At 44.9% G+C, this 15,814-nt stretch overlaps 1 protein-coding gene across 13 annotated transcripts in view; it reads left to right on the forward strand.

Annotated features, from left to right (window-relative positions):
• Positions 1–15,814, forward strand: part of LOC135103396 (shootin-1-like) — a 59,689-nt gene that overhangs the window by 40,889 nt on the left and 2,986 nt on the right. For 7 of the 13 annotated variants that reach the window (XM_064009544.1, XM_064009552.1, XM_064009546.1 and 4 more), the window contains 6 exons: positions 1,646–1,759; positions 8,813–9,030; positions 10,411–10,618; positions 13,728–13,861; positions 13,977–14,117; positions 15,361–15,522. In XM_064009544.1, coding sequence (XP_063865614.1) covers positions 1,646–1,759; positions 8,813–9,030; positions 10,411–10,618; positions 13,728–13,861; positions 13,977–14,117; positions 15,361–15,522 — 977 coding nt within the window. The remainder of the gene's footprint in view (positions 1–1,645; positions 1,760–8,812; positions 9,031–10,410; positions 10,619–13,727; positions 13,862–13,976; positions 14,118–15,360; positions 15,523–15,814) is intronic. The other 6 variants (XM_064009550.1, XM_064009556.1, XM_064009551.1 and 3 more) reach the window with 2 other exon arrangements.

A 15,814-nucleotide genomic window follows, 5' to 3' on the forward strand; every position in this document is an offset into this window, starting at 1 on the left:
TGGTGGTGGTGGTGGTGATGTAACCTCGCCACTCCTTCCTATCTATCTTTCACGTCTTCGTAGGTTCCTGGGGATTATTGGTGATAGTAGTGGTGGTGATGGTGGTGATGATGGTAGTGGTGATGTGCCCTTGCCATTCCTTCCTATCTATCTTTCACGTGTCCATCTTATGAGTTCCTGGGGCTTAGTAAAAAAATACAGGGCCACATCGAGAGAACGATGATGAGGGGAGAGATGAGGATAAAGATGAGATACGAAAACTTAAATGGGTGTAGAGAAACATAAGTGAAGGTACTTGAGAAGGTATGAATGAGGGAAGGATGAGGACGATAGAGGAAGGGAGGCTGTCAAAATGAGCGAACGATGATGAAGAGAGAGAGGGGTAAGAGTAAAAGATGAGATATGAAAACTCAAAAGGATACAGGAGATATAAATGAATGGGTATGAATGAGGGAAGAATAAAGACGATAGAGAAATAGAAGGACAAGGACGATAGAGAAATAAAGGCTGTCAAAATGAGCGAACGATGATAAGTAGAGAGCGGGGTGAGGGTAAAGATGAGATATGAAAACTAATAAAGATACAGAGAACGTAAGTGAAGGGAGGGAGGGAGAATGAATGAAGGACAAGGGACAGTGGGAACGTTAGAGGAGGTGAGAGGGAGGAAAACTTGAATGGGTTACAGGGAACGAAAGGAGGAGGAGTTGAAATGAAGATACGTGAAGAGATATTGATATGAATGAGGGGAAGAAGGGGCAAGGATAAAGGGGACGAAGTAAATGAACGTGAGGTGAGATGAGAGAGAAGGAAGCTTGAATGAGTTACAGGGAACGAAGTAAGAGGAAATTTAAGCTTGCATGGTTATTGGGAACATGAAGAGGAGATGGAGGAGGAGGAGGATGATAGGTTGAAATGAAGGGAAGAGAAACAGAGAGAAATAGAGAGAGGACACAGTGAGGTCATGATAGTTACTGTGACTGAGACATCTTCCAGCCAAGCGTGACTCACCACATCCTGGCGCCCCCTACACCCCTCTCTGCCCCCCGTGTATTCGAGATTCTCTTACTTATCCCCTCCCCTCCCCTCCTCCCTCCTTATCCTTCTCCCTCCTACTCCCCCTCCGCCTTCCCCCCCTCACCTTGCTTCCTTCACTCCCCACTGTCCAGTATTTCCTCTCCTGACGCAGTAAGTCTCCTTGGAATTTTAATATGTTTGTGTTTTTTTAATACATATTTTTTTTTTGTTGCTTTGTTTAAGTTGGTGTGAGTCAGATATGTGGTGGTGGTGGTGGTGGTGGTGGTGGCGGGGGTGATGATGGTGATGATGGTGGTGATAGTGATGATGTTGTTTTTTATTGTTGTTGTTTTTGTTGTTGTTGTGAAACTAGTATTAGTAGTGGAAGTAGAGATAAAAATAATGGTGGTAGTGGTAATAATAGTAATAGTTATTGTGGTGATGGTGATGGTGGTGATGATAATAGTGGATGTCATCGTTGTTGTCATCATAGTAGTAGTAGTAGCAGTAGTAGTAGCAGAAACAGTAGTAATAGTAGTAGTAGTAGTAGTAGTAGTAGTAGTAGTAGTAGTAGTAGTAGTAGTAGTAGTAGCAGCAGCAGCCACACTAACCATCTTCCCTCTGCCCTCAGCCGCCCGGGACTACGATGAACTCAAGAGGCGGTACTCGGACGTGAGCCAGACTGCGGAGATGCTCAAGGTCCGCCTGGAGGAGCGTGAGCATGACCTTCACAACCTTCGCAGCGGTGAGTCCCTGCACCCTTCGTAGCCTCCCCGCGCACCACCAGCGGCGGCCTCCTTGCGCCCCCCGATCTCAGGGCCATATTTTGAAACGCCTCTGCGCCTCACCTCCACCACTTCCAAAGGCTGTATATAATTGAAGTGACACGGGTTTTTAAGAGTGTTTTTACTTTTCTAGCGATAGATTAACAAGATTTCTATATTATTAAATGGAGAAACACTCTTGACAACCCGGCTAATCATCTCTGTGGCTCTTGAAAATAATCTTTGTGAGGCTACCTTAAAAAATGCTCAAGTTAAAGTGATAGGGGGTTTTAAGAGTATTTTTACTTTTCTAGTGACAGATTAGCAAGGTTTCTGTATAATTAACTGGAGAAACACTCTTGAGAACCCGGCTAATCACCTCTGTGGCCTTTTAAAAATAGTCGTGGTGAGAGAGTGAGAGAGCAAAGTGTTTCAGAATACGGTCCTTGAAGCAGCGACGTCCACTCCTCTCATTCCTCCCTCTCGACGGCGCCTTATGACCTCGTTGTGTTGGCGCCTTAAGAATGTCCCTTTCTCTCCCCAAGTGGCGGGGCGTGCGGTGAAACACAACGTGACCCTGAAATAAGAATACCTGCAAGTCCATTAGCTAGTGCATGTGCTTTAGCGTGAGGCGAAAATAGAACGGAAGAAAGGGAAGCGGTTATATTGGAAACGGGGATTCATTTGGCGACACAGCACGTCTCGACCCGACCCGCGCAACAAGTCTGCGGCTCCGTGTGTCCCTGTTTGACGTGTCTCGGGGAAGAACCAAAGAAATAAACCACAGCGACAGGAGCGGAAGGGGAGAGGCATCATTGTGACATACCGAGACCCCCGTTGGTGTGAGTGCGTCCTGTGTCCCTTCTCATGTGTGTGTGTGTGTGTGTGTGTGTGTGAGTGTGTCATTCAAGGATGGAGGCAGAGTGACAGACGAAAGGATACAGTATATGTGTTAGAAGGGTGGTGTCACGTATACAAAGCCTGACAGGAGAGTGTAAGGTTAGGCCAGTGTAGGATAGGACAGGTGTGTTAAATATGTGTTGTCAGCTTGGGTTGGGTTAGGTTGGGACAAACGGAGAGACAGGTGTGTGAGGAAGGTGTTGTCATGTGTACAGTGCGGAAGAAGACTGCGTGGCTAAGATATGGCATGTTTCGTAAATGCACGCCTGTAGTGGTGGTGGTGGTGGTGGTGGTGCACGTGTTTCCGACGTGTAAATAACCCGCTAATAACAGTGTTTAGGTTAAGACTGGACATGACTCACGCAACACACACACACACACACACACACACACACACACACACACACACACACACACACACACACACACACACACACACACACACACACACACACACACACAGGCAAGCACGTAAGCAAGAAGTGAGTGGCTGGCGAGGAGGCGTGTCTGGGAGGCGGTGTGGAGGCTCAGATGGTCTGTGGCGCCGGAGGCAACATCGACACGGAAGAATATAAACCTTTCCACATTCACACACAAAAAAAATGAAAGAAAAAGAAAAGAAAAGAAGGAAAAAGGAAGAAGAAAAAACACGAACATACACACACACACACACACACACACACACACTGATAAAAAATGTTCTTACAAATAAATAAATAGATAAAATAAATGCATATGTAAATAACACAAAGGGAAGAAAATGGTTACATATAGGAAGGAAACAAAGGCTTATAAAGATCACTAAATGCTTATATAACTAAATAAATCCTCAAATAAGTAAATAAATGCGTGTATAGACGATGTAAGTAACACACATGAAAGAATAATCGTTAGAGTATAAATTCCAAACACGCTTCACTTGCAACTTATAATGTGCAACTTTTTCACTGAGCATGAGTTAGGAGGTGTGTGTGTGTGTGTGTGTGTGTGTGTGTGTGTGTGTGTGTGTGTGTGTGCGGGGAGGAAGAGGAGGAGGAGAGGGATGAAAACAAAAATGTGTAGTGTATTATTTTGGTATCAGGAAGAGGAGGAGGAGGAGGAGGAGGAGGAGGAGGAGGAGGAGGAGGAGGAGGAAGCGAAGAGCAGAGAGAAGTGGAAAGAGGCGGAGGACGACGACGAGGAGGAGGAAGCGAGTAACTGAGAGGAGAAGGAGGAGGAGGAGGAGGAGGAAGGCTCTGAGTAGGACTACGAGGAAGAATAAGAGGCGTGTTGGGTGAGGGAGGTCACTATCCACGTGGAAGCAGCGTCTCAGAATGACCGCAGTGACCACAGACTGATGCGGTCGAGAGAGAGAGAGAGAGAGAGAGAGAGAGAGAGAGAGAGAGAGAGAGAGGAGAGAGAGAGAGAGACTAACATACAAACAGAGACCAAAGTAAAGTCTAGTGCTCACAAAAAAAGAAAGGCAGAAAGAAAGGAAGAAAAGAAAAAAAGATATTTTGTGCCAATTCTTTAGTTCTTTCACACACACACACACACACACACACACACACACACACACACACACACACACACACACACACACACACACACACACACACACACACACACACACACACACACACAAACCACCATCTTCCTCAGCTTCCACTCCCTGTCAACTTAGAAGCCGTGTGGTCGCGCCCCTCCCGTGCCCCGCCACTCCTTGCCCGAACACACCGTCCCATCACATCCCTTACTATCCCTTGCCAGCCCTTGCCACCAGGTACTCGGGGCTTAGTAAGGCCTGGTGGTGTGGTGGTAACAGGCCTGTGGATCGGGGCGGCTGGATATCCAACGGGTGGGTGGATGGCAGTGGATAGGAGTGGATAGCGGGTGGGGCGATAGCATATCCTGTGTTTCATTGGCGGCGGTGGTGGTGGTGGTGGTGGTCTCTGCTGGAGGGACCTTCCGTGACCTCGAGAGCTTCAGTCTGGCCGTGGGCGAAGGTGGAGCGGGAGGCTGTGTCGGCGCTGCTGCAGGAGGACGAGGGCCATGCAACAACAACAGCAGTGAGGGCTTAGCGCGCGTGTGTGTGTGCGTGTATGTGTGCGTGGCGTCATGAGGGTGGTGGTGGTGGTGGTGGTGATGGTGGTGGTGGACAGCCCTCTGCTACCTGGTACCGAGACTCAGGTGACGCCCCAGACTCTCCCTCCGTTACTTTCGTCTCCCTCACTCCTCTCCCCTCTCTCCCAGGTGTTACCATGTCAGTCGTCCCCTCCCCGCCTTGGCTCGTCTCCCCGCCTGTTTGTCACGGCAACACCTGTCACGCGTCGGAGTGATGCCGCTAATTAATCACTTCGCGCCTCACCTTCTGATCCTCCTGTTGTGTTTGGACCGTGTTCGTGTTCACCTCGCTTCCTTACACTCGTCGATGTGTGGTTGTGATTCTGCGTACGTGTGGATTGTTGGTGTGAGAGAACATAAATTGCGTATCTGTTCCATCTAATTTTTTTTTTTTTTCCTTTTTATTTTGCTCATGTATATCTGTATTTCTGTGTCCATGCGCTGGGAGAGGCCAGAAATAGTCTCTGCCACATCACGTGAAATGGCAAAGAAAAGGTTGAACAATAAGTTACGAAATTCATGGACAAAATCGTATTTGTGTCTTGGTGGTGCAATTTCACCTATAGCAGAGTTAGCCCGCTTAATGTGTTAATGTACTGCCTCGTTTCTCCTTCCCTCTCATGTATTGCTGTTCATTCCTCACCATCTTACCTCGTCTCTCCTTCCCCCTTCATGTATTATTCATTCCTCGTCCTCCTGTCTCGTCTCCCCTTCCTTCTTAGTAGTGCTGTTCATTCCTCATCTTCCCTTCCCTTCATGTACTAGTATTGTTGTTCGTTTCTTCTTTCTTCTTCCCTCCTTCCCCTCATGTATTGTTCATTCCTCACCATCATGCCTCGTCTCCCCTTTCTCCTCATGTAGGCTGTTGTTGTTCATTCATTCCTGCCTCGTTTGCTTCCCTCCCCACGTTCATTCCTCATCTTGCCCCGTCTTTCCTCGTCTCTCCCCTTTCATGTATTACTGTTCATTCCTTCATTCCTCCCGCCTCGTCTCCTCCCGTCCCGCAGGCGCCGACCGAGCGACATTCCGGGGAAATTTTCCGAGTATTTTTGTATCGAGGAAGAAACGGAGCTTGTCACTATGATCCGTGTGGGGTTGGAAGGAACGCCTCGATCTGCTCTCCTCTCCTCTCCCGTCCCTCCTCTCGCACCGCACGTCATGATGTCATTTACCATTCTCTGCTCTAAATTCATGCGACGTAATTGCTCTGTGTGTTTGTGTGTGTGTGTATATGTGTGTGTGTGTGTGTGTGTGTGTGTGTAGTCTCGTCCTTACTTAATTAGTGAAACGACGTGAATGATAATTGCGGAAACCGAATCTCATATTTCTTTTTTCCACGTTATGACTTTGGGATATTCTCGAGGCATCATGCACGCTTCAAAATTTTCCCTAGCCTAGACTCTCTCTCTCTCTCTCTCTCTCTCTCTCTCTCTCTCTCTCTCTCTCTCTCTCTCTCTCTCTCTCTCTCTCTCTCTCTCTCTCTCTCTCTCTCTCTCTCTCTCTCTCTCTCTCTCTCTCTCTGGCTTTCGCTCCCTGGACAGGTGTGTTTCTCCCCACACATGTAATATACGTAACATAAATCCCTCACTACCTGCTTGCCATGGTCCTTAACTGCCTGTGGGACTAAGCGACGTACCTTGCAAACACTCCCCGTGAACTACGTACCTACGCACCTGCATACACCTGAGCAGCGCACCGTACTACTGGGAGAATTTTAATCTGGTGTAAGAAATGCATGAAAAAAAGAAAAAAATGCAAACGGATGAACTATTTTGACGGCATAGAAATATTTTAATCTTCAGAAAAAAAAGACATGCATTTTTGCGTTTTCATTATTTAAGTGTATACAAGGTTATGTTTTTTTTTTTTTTTTTTTCAATACCTTTACAGTGTCCAGGTGTGCGTTCTCATGCGTGGCCACGGTAATCATGACGACCCGCGCAGGTAGACGTTAGGTAAGATTGCTTCCTGGCCGCCTCGCCTCGCTTCGTCTTCTCGTCCCCGTCTCGTCTCGTTTCCCGGACTGTGTGAGGAGGTGGTGATGGTTGTGGTTGTGGTGGTGGTGGTGGTGGTGGTGGTAGAGAGTTTGAGGATGGGGAGGTTTACTTCAGCTGCATCATTGTCTCTGTCTGTTTGCTGTAGTGTTTGGTGCTCTCTCTCTCTCTCTCTCTCTCTCTCTCTCTCTCTCTCTCTCTCTCTCTCTCTCTCTCTCTCTCTCTCTCTCTCTCTCTCTCTCTCTCTCAAGGTAATCTTTCTTGAGGTAATCTTTCCTTTCCTCTTTTCTTTACACACACACACACACACACACACACACACACACACACACACACACACAGTTTTCGGCGTTCACTTTGCTTTCTTCTGAAAGGATTTGGGATTTGGCGTTATACATTTTTCGATCCTTTCCGCATATCAGCTTTTTTCCCCGTCCTGTAATAATTTGACACCTGACACTGCCAATCTCCAGCTGACAGTGCCATCTGACACCCAACACGCCCGTGGTGGTGGTGGTGGCGGCCGGTGTGGCGGGCGAGTCTCTGCTAGCTAACAAGGACATTCACTCTGGTGGCTGCGTCGCATATACGTCGTCTTAATTCTGGGATTTCATTAAGACGGTTTTCAAAGGCTGCAGAGATGAGACGCTGGGTTTTTCATGGGTGTCTTTTTTTTCTTTTCTTTCGTTCATTGATGGTGCAGAATCCCAGCTCAATTTATTCTAGAATCATGAAAACGCCTCTGAAAACTCTCAGTAACTTGCACTAGAACCCAGTAACTTTTCCACAAGAGCCTGTTAAAAGTGGTTGAGGCAAGCGCTGGAACGTTTTAAAATAATGGTTCCCAAGTCCCTTGTTCTTAAACTTTTCGGCGTCCTGTCTGGAATACTTTCAACAGGCTGTGGTGGAAGGTACTGAGGTTTGCAAGGGTAATTTCATGACTGCAGTGATAGTTCAACAAGCATTCTAGACAAACAGGAAAGACACCCCTGAGAACCTAATTAATCACCTCTGGCCTATGACATTAGTTATCACGGGAGATGAAAGTGATTGACGTAGAATATGGTTCCTAGTGTTGTGTTACTGCTGGGATGGCGCCGCTCCGTTCGCCGTGAAAGTGGTGGTGCCTCTCAGCCCGCAGTCTGCATATGATGGAGCTTCCGGTGACCGCAAAGGAGACGCTACCGAGGTCCGCCGCTCTGCTTGATGTCTCTGTAATGCGTCTCAGTGGTCCGTAACACTGGCGCCACAGAGCCAGATGGTGCGCCGGCCAGCATGCGAGGGAGTGGCAGCCCTGAGAGGAGGCGAGGAACAAGGAACCACCGGAAAGTCAGTTTAGAGTAAAAGAAATCCTGGAAACGTGAGACTGCTAAGACCTTGAGAAAAGATGGAGGCTCGTGAGGAAATGGATGTCAAGACTACATGATAGAAAAAGAGTAAATAACGAGGAACGCACCCGAAAGTTAGCGAAGAAGGAAAGAAATCCTGGAATCCTGAAATTCTGGAAACGTGAGGCTGTTAGGAACACGGGGGGATAGAGGAGGATGGCGGCTCGTGAAGGAACGGCTGTCAAGACTGCATGACCGAAAAAAAAAAGAGTAAAGAACGAGGAACCTCCCGAAAGTTAGCGAAGAAGCAAAGAAATCCTGGAAACGTGAGGTTGTTAGGGCCGTGGGGGAAAGAGGAGAATGGAGGTTTGTGAGGGAGCGGATGTCAAGATTGCATGACGGAAAATAGTAAAGATATTGCGTTACCGATAGCGGCGGTGTGTCTGAGGCCACTACTTGTTTATTTATTTATCCAAGACCATTGACAAGTCTAGAGATCTTATTGTCATGTGTTAGAGGCTTAGGATGTGTATAGAATAGCGTAGAATAAGCACAATATACTATTACTGTAGCATAAGCACTATTGTATAATTTTTACATTGACTGATGCATCTGCTACTAACTCTGCATGTTTCCACGCACCTGTTTTCGTCCCCTTGCATGACTCGCACCTCTGTCTGTCCTCCTGCTGGTTCTCTTCCTCCACCAGACTGTCCCTCATGCACTGCTCTGCTCTTTGCCTACCTACCCTTTTGCTCTTCCTTCTTCTATCTCTCTTCCCCCTGTCTCTCTCCCCTGCTGGCAGACTCTGACCCCACTGAGGTTTCTACAGTGTCCGAGGCGGTCTATCACGAGTACGACAACCTGCGGCAGCGCTACAAGGTGGAGGCAGAATCCATGGCGCAGGCATTCAACAGAGCCACTGAGGTAAGAGAGTCCAGCGTCTTTTCTTTCGTTCTTTCTCTATATTTGATTTCATGCTGGAAAGTAACGCTTGTACGGTCTTCGGTAATTGACTTTAAGTACTAATGCAAGTCATCAGCGTCATGCTGGAGCGTATTAAGGCCCTAAATGTTTTCGTTGAAGGAATAAATTGTCTCCAAAACGTTGTCAGGTTGGCTTACCAAATACTGTAAAATATCGCGACACTTTTTATTAGCTGGAGGGGCAAAGCCATCACGCATCTCGAAAGTGATCCCCTTGAAGCTTTCGAGACTTTTAATTACTTAGGTAACATGACCAGCATCTGGCCGCCACCTTCATTAGGGTCACAGCGGGCCAGGCGAGGGAGCGCACCGCGGCAGCAGGCACCCGCGGCTCGTATGTCGCCGCGGCGTGATGGTATCTCCTTGAAGCACTGCTGGGGTTGTGGGGTCTGACTGTGCGCTTCAGGAGAATTATGTGATGTTTATGGGAATTATCGTAAATTACATGCGATCTCATTTTTGTGCCTGTGTAATTCCACGGCTCGCTGGGCGGCCACCAGCCTGAACCAGATCTGTCATGTACCTTATTTTTTCCTTGCTTCAGATAGAAGTTGAGGTAACACCTTCAATTCAAGAGTTTATCCATCGGTTGCGACCAGTCGCCATCCCACTTTAAGTCATTCTATTATCCCGCGTGGTACAGTGATTGCATCTTGAGCAAACAGGGAGCTTTGTGAGCAACAACTTTTCCATGCCTTGTAAATACAACGTATTGAGGGTGGGAGAGCGTGTGTCCAAGACCCACTACAGGCAGGCAGGCGTGTGGCGCGGACGCAACAGTTTAGCGCGTGACCCAGTGAATTATGTGGCAGTTTGCTTATATACTGGCTCCCCTCTTTGTGCTCTGTTTGGGGAGTAATACTGGTAAATGTGTGTTACTGTTAAGAGTCGTGGTTCGCTGCATTTTAACAGTGAAGAACTACTTTGAAAATATAGTAAAAACCATGCAGTTCCTTACGAGTACACAAATATTTTTAATTTTGAAACACAAGAGCATAGTTTTTATATATAAAATGTTCAGAGTGGTATTACGTACTATGTAAGAATAGCATTTCATAATCTTAAATAGCATATACTTTTTGTTAACTTATACGTCTCTCTTATTAATCTCATTCCACTTCATTAAACATTTCCTGACCTTCAAGGCGCCAGACTAGACAGGACAGAACCTGGAAGTCCATTCATGAATCTCAGGTGAAAAAGAAAACCCTGATCTGGAGAAACACAGCCAGGTGTTACGTCAGTGTGCATTGTCAGAATATAAGACAGTGTTATCAGGAGTGCGGCCTTCCATCAACCCATCACGGCTCTCTCGTTGCAGTGGTACCGCGAGAACAAGTCACTTCGCCGGGAGACCAACAACCTGAAGCGACAGAGCGCCATCCTGCTGCAGCGAGTGTCTGACGGCTCCCCGGACCTGGATATCTCAGTGCTGGCTGGCATGGGGGAGACGACGGACAAGAAGGAGCTCCAGGATCTACAGCAGCAGCATGAGAAGGAGGTGGACAACTTGATGGAAAAGATTAAAGGTAACGTGTTTATTCCCGTGCACTTGTGTTGTTGTGGTGTTGCTTCACCCAAAGGTTGCGTTCTCGTCAAGGTAAGTCTCGTGTTAGTGTTTTGTGTTTTTTGTTGTTGTTGTGTTGTGTGGTTAAGAGAATTGTTCCTATGTGTGTAGCTGTGGGTGTCTGTTGTTGTTGATGGTGGTGGTGGTGGTGGTGATGGTGGTGGTGGTTGTCTTCCATAACTCTCAATCCCCATGGATGGAGAACACACACACACACACACACACACACACAGTCATTCAGGTAGACATGGTTAGCAAAACTGACATGAATGGAAAATCACACAACACGCAAACCACACTTCACCCCTTGACTTGACCGACAGGGTGAGCTGAGGCCTGAGATGCGCATCCCTTGTTGAGTGAAGACTGCCAGCCACCATAACGAGGCAACGACTCCCAAAATCAACAACCTATGAAACCTCGAACCTCCATAACGACTCATTTAGTGTTTTGTTTCACTTGATAGCCTTCCTTTCCTCGTTATTTCCAGTACTGATTGATTGATTTAGTTTGTTGGCGCCGCAGTTATTTCAGTGTTAGAGTATAGAAAGCCCGATCGAGAATATTACCATACAAATATATTTAAATACACGTGTAGCTTCCTAAATTCTGAAGGAGATTATAGTAGTTGTATAGTTTGTAGTATGGTTTGGAAGAATATCAGTCATTGCTTGACAAAAGTTCGTATATACAAGAGACATTGACGTTGTATGGAGGTGTATAATTGTAGAGAGAGAGAGAGAGAGAGAGAGAGAGAGAGAGAGAGAGAGAGAGAGAGAGAGAGATGATGATGATGATAGTATAAAACATAGCTAGAACTCATCTCTGTTTCATATGACTTCAGACTCTGTTAGTGTACATTGCAGTAGCGCGAGGATCTTCCCCAATCAATGTGCCACGCCTCACTGTCACACACAACAGGGATACGTAATGGCAAGACAGACTCAGGATGCATAAAGGCGTTTTTTTTTTTTTCAACGAGGTTACATACAATTCAAGGAGTGAACGATTGTTGTCTGCCTGTTATTGAGGTGAGTGGTGTTTAGAAGATGACTCGCCGCTCAGGGCAAGGACTGCATAGGGACGATTTGCTGGGCGTGTAACACGTACGTATATACATACATACATACATACATACATACATACACATATACACACATACATACATACATACATGCTTATTCTTAGGACTTTGCATACAAACGTGTGGTGTTCGTCCGTAAAACTTAAGGTCTTTGTGTGTGTGTGTGTGTGTGTGTGTGTGTGTGTGTGTGTGTGTGTGTGTGTCATAATTTATGTATGAGCACTATACTCACACAGCCCTAAAGGAGAACAAGGAGAGGCGTCTCAAGAACACACACACACACACACACACACACACACACACACAGTAAATATATGAATACATGATAGATAAACAAATAGATAAAGAAAAGTCAGCACGTAGCAGAGAACACTCCTATTTGAAAGATTTCGTGATTTTTTACCTCCAACCTCGGCGCTCGCGGTGCAGACAGGCGGCGTGGCTGCATGAATGTTCGTGTGAAAGCCTCGCTGGAATGGTCAATTATTTTTTATTCACGTAAGAATGTTGATGTTAATGTTGATATTCCTCTGCTTCATGTTTAGGAATTTTCCAAGGACAAAATTAGTTTTTTTTTTTTTTTCTTGCAGAATGGGAGAGGATATCATTAAGTATCGTATTGACTTTTCTGATCGTTATTTAGTCCTGACACACGCCTAAGGCCTAGTATTCTGAAACGCCTTGCTCTCTCGCCACGACTATTTTCAAAGGTCACAGGGATGATTAGCCAGGTTCTCACGAGTATTTCTCCTGTTAATAATGTATAAATCTTATTAATTTGTCATTAGAATAATAGAAACACCTTTAAAAATACATGTAACCAACAAGAGCCTTTGAAAGTAGTAAAGGTGCAGCGCATATATGTATGGTCCTAATATTCCAGCTTTAAATATACTAGCTCCTTGGTGCACAGGATAGTGATGCCTTTTACTTAGAATGTGTAGATGTGACATGCTGCTGCTGCTGCTGTGTGTGTGTGTGTGTGTGTGTGTGTGTAAAGGATTCGAAACTGCTTCGGGTCTCTGAGTCCATTTCTGTATGAAGCGTTCGCATTTGTCAGTGCCCAGGCTTACACACTCATTAGCTGGAGAGTGATGCCGCGACGTGCCGATCAAACACTAAAGGCAGAGAAGAAGCATCCAGGGAGAGCTGTAGGTACGGTACTTACTATTGTCTGGATATGGCTACGTGACCAGTGCGTGAAAATACAAGTGTAAAGAAAATGAAAACAGCTTGATTAGGATAGGTCGTGTTTCTGGTTTAGACCAATATTTGGTATTTTTCAGTGTTCGTGGTTCTTAGCTTGTTTTTTGTAACATTGTAACTGTTAATGCGATAGGCTTCGAACGTTGATTTATAATTGAGGGAAATTAATATTATTGATGTGTCCATTTGTTATTTCACTTTTTCATTCAGGGTGATGTTTTAGTGTCTCTTAGTTCGTGTAAATGTTTCACTTCCAGTTTACTCCTCTTTGGACGTTTGTTATGCAAAAAGAAGTAATCCCGACCACTCCTGCGTGAAATGGAGTGTGAAAAGGTTTTTGGTTTACTTCTAAGAGTCTGTCGCGGAGTTGTTGGCTGGGTGGTGTCTGACAGCGGGGCTGATGCCGGTAAGACAAGTGGCAGGGGTACTCACGAGTACTGAGGGTTGGGTAGGAAGAGCCTATTGACGAATGAACCTTAAATGTAGCTTAGTAAAGTTGCATCCTTAACTCAGAAGTTGCCAAAATCATTGCAAACTTATGTTCATTGGCAGTTTTGCTGCTTCTGAGCCCAAGAAGATCTCAATGATAAATATCTTCTATTGAGCCCAGATGGAGGCTTCCTTGATTTGAGGTGAAGACCATAATTGCTGGCTAACCTCAGTAAGGAATGTTGACAGTCCTTGCATTGCTTTATTTTGTATTTATCATTGATCTTTATCAGTACAGGAAACATTCTAATAAATACTTTATTTCCTATTGTAGACCTATTTATTTCAACAGGTTTGGAAAATGAGGTGGCGAACCTCAACATGGAGATAAGCAAGGCAAAGCAGGATGAGTTTGAGGCCCAAGAGGAACTCCTGGAGATAAGGCGTGAGCTTGAGGACGCCAACCAACAAATAGACACACTAAAGGTTGACATTTCATTATTTTGATCACAATTTGTGTTTAGGGCATTACAGAGGAAATACATAACTTATGAGTGTGGAATGTGAAGGCTTGTCACATGAAAGATTTCTCATGTTCCAGAAAAGAACGTCTGAACTGGAAGCTGTGGAGCAAAGGATGGGTCGGGTGTCTGTGCTGGTCCTTGATGAGGTGGAGGCCCTTCAGGCACAGCTACGGACTGAGGCTGCTCGGGCCAACACAGCTGCCACAGAAGCTGCTAAGGTGAGGCCCTTCTAGTAGGACATTCATGTGATCTCAATACACATCAAAAGATGAGCAATTTTGTGTCATTAACTAGTTGATAATTGATGTTAATGCACTCATTGTTTCTACACAAGACTCATATTTATTCATATTCTACTAAACTAAAAGATATATAAGATCCAGACTCTCCACATGCATAGTTATTACAAAGCATATTTTACTAAGATACAACTACTGGTTCTCAACCTTTTTTTTTTTTATTTTTTTTATTCATGTATGCATTACCCTTCTACCTCTTCATTACATATCTCTCATACTTAGTAATTCATTCTTTATTGATTCTGGTACAAACCCATATACTTGTTCCCTGATCCCTTTGGATTGGGCATGCTCTGTATTGCTTTGAAATTCATGCCCATGTCACTTGAGGCTGTATAGATCACAGGCCACAGAATTACTTTCTTTGTTGTCTATTAATTTTTTGTACATGAGTACTTATTTTTTAAAACCATGTCTACTGCTTATGCTGTGATGTACACCATTTATGGTCTGCAGTAAGTGTACACACACACACACACACACACACACACACACACACACACACACACACACACACCTACCAGACTGGTCATCTTTCATTGCTGTCAGATTATGAAATTACATTTGCTTAATTTATTATGCCCATTGCAGTTTTCTGTTGGATAAATAAAGATTACTAAATGTTTGAGATGTTATGTCCTATCGTTTTTTTCCGAATAAAATCTTAACAAAGCATCTGACAAGGATGCTATTTTAGCAGTTAATGTCTGAGACCCTGATCTAATTGGCAAAAATAATTGTCTTCATTATTTTTATATGACACCAAAGCATATTTTTGCCAATTAGATCAGGGTCTCAAACAGCCACTGCCAAAACAGCATCCTTGTTCAACACTTTTTAAGATTATTTCCAAAAAAACTATAAGGCATGGCCACTGAAATCTTTAGTAGGATGTTTGAAAGACTGTCCTAAGTTGGTCTGCTTCTAGCTAGAGATTCAAACACTTGGCCTCTGTACAACTCAGAATGCTGCTAATGCACATTTGGACAATATGTACTTAAAAATGCTTCATTAATTTCTTGCTTTGTGTGTCTGCTTTGGACCAGCTCCCCAGGACACTCCTTGTACTCTGCACATTCCTTGCTTTGTGCCACTAATAGCCTTTTAACAAAATATGTATCTTACTAACCCCACACTGAAGCCTGCATCATTGCATCCTCAGGCTCGGGGAGAGAGGGCTGCCCTAGCTCGCCAAAGTGCTGTGGCCATGTCCGAGTTGATGGGAGATGAGAAGCTGTCCATGGCTATGCAAGAGGTTGATTCACTAACAAAGCAGCTTCACAAGCAGGAAGAAGAATACAAACAAAAGATAAATAAACTCAAGGTACATAAAAGGAAGCTTTCAATCTGCTAATCCTCACCTCACATTTAGTAGCTTTCAAGCTGACTCATTCTGTGTACAAGTGGATAATATGGTACTTAAAATCTCAGTCTGACTCATGCCCAAGTACTAATGTTGAATAATAAATTGATACATTAAACAGAGATCACCTAATACATTACTTGGGAGTTAGATGGATTGTGTTAGATGGAATGTGATTTTTAGATTTGATTAAATGTAATTAGTATATATTAAGTGGTTTCACATTTTCATTTCACAGTAATTCAACTTTTCC

Source organism: Scylla paramamosain, chromosome 9, assembly GCF_035594125.1.
Source record: "Scylla paramamosain isolate STU-SP2022 chromosome 9, ASM3559412v1, whole genome shotgun sequence".
Taxonomy (NCBI): domain Eukaryota; kingdom Metazoa; phylum Arthropoda; class Malacostraca; order Decapoda; family Portunidae; genus Scylla; species Scylla paramamosain.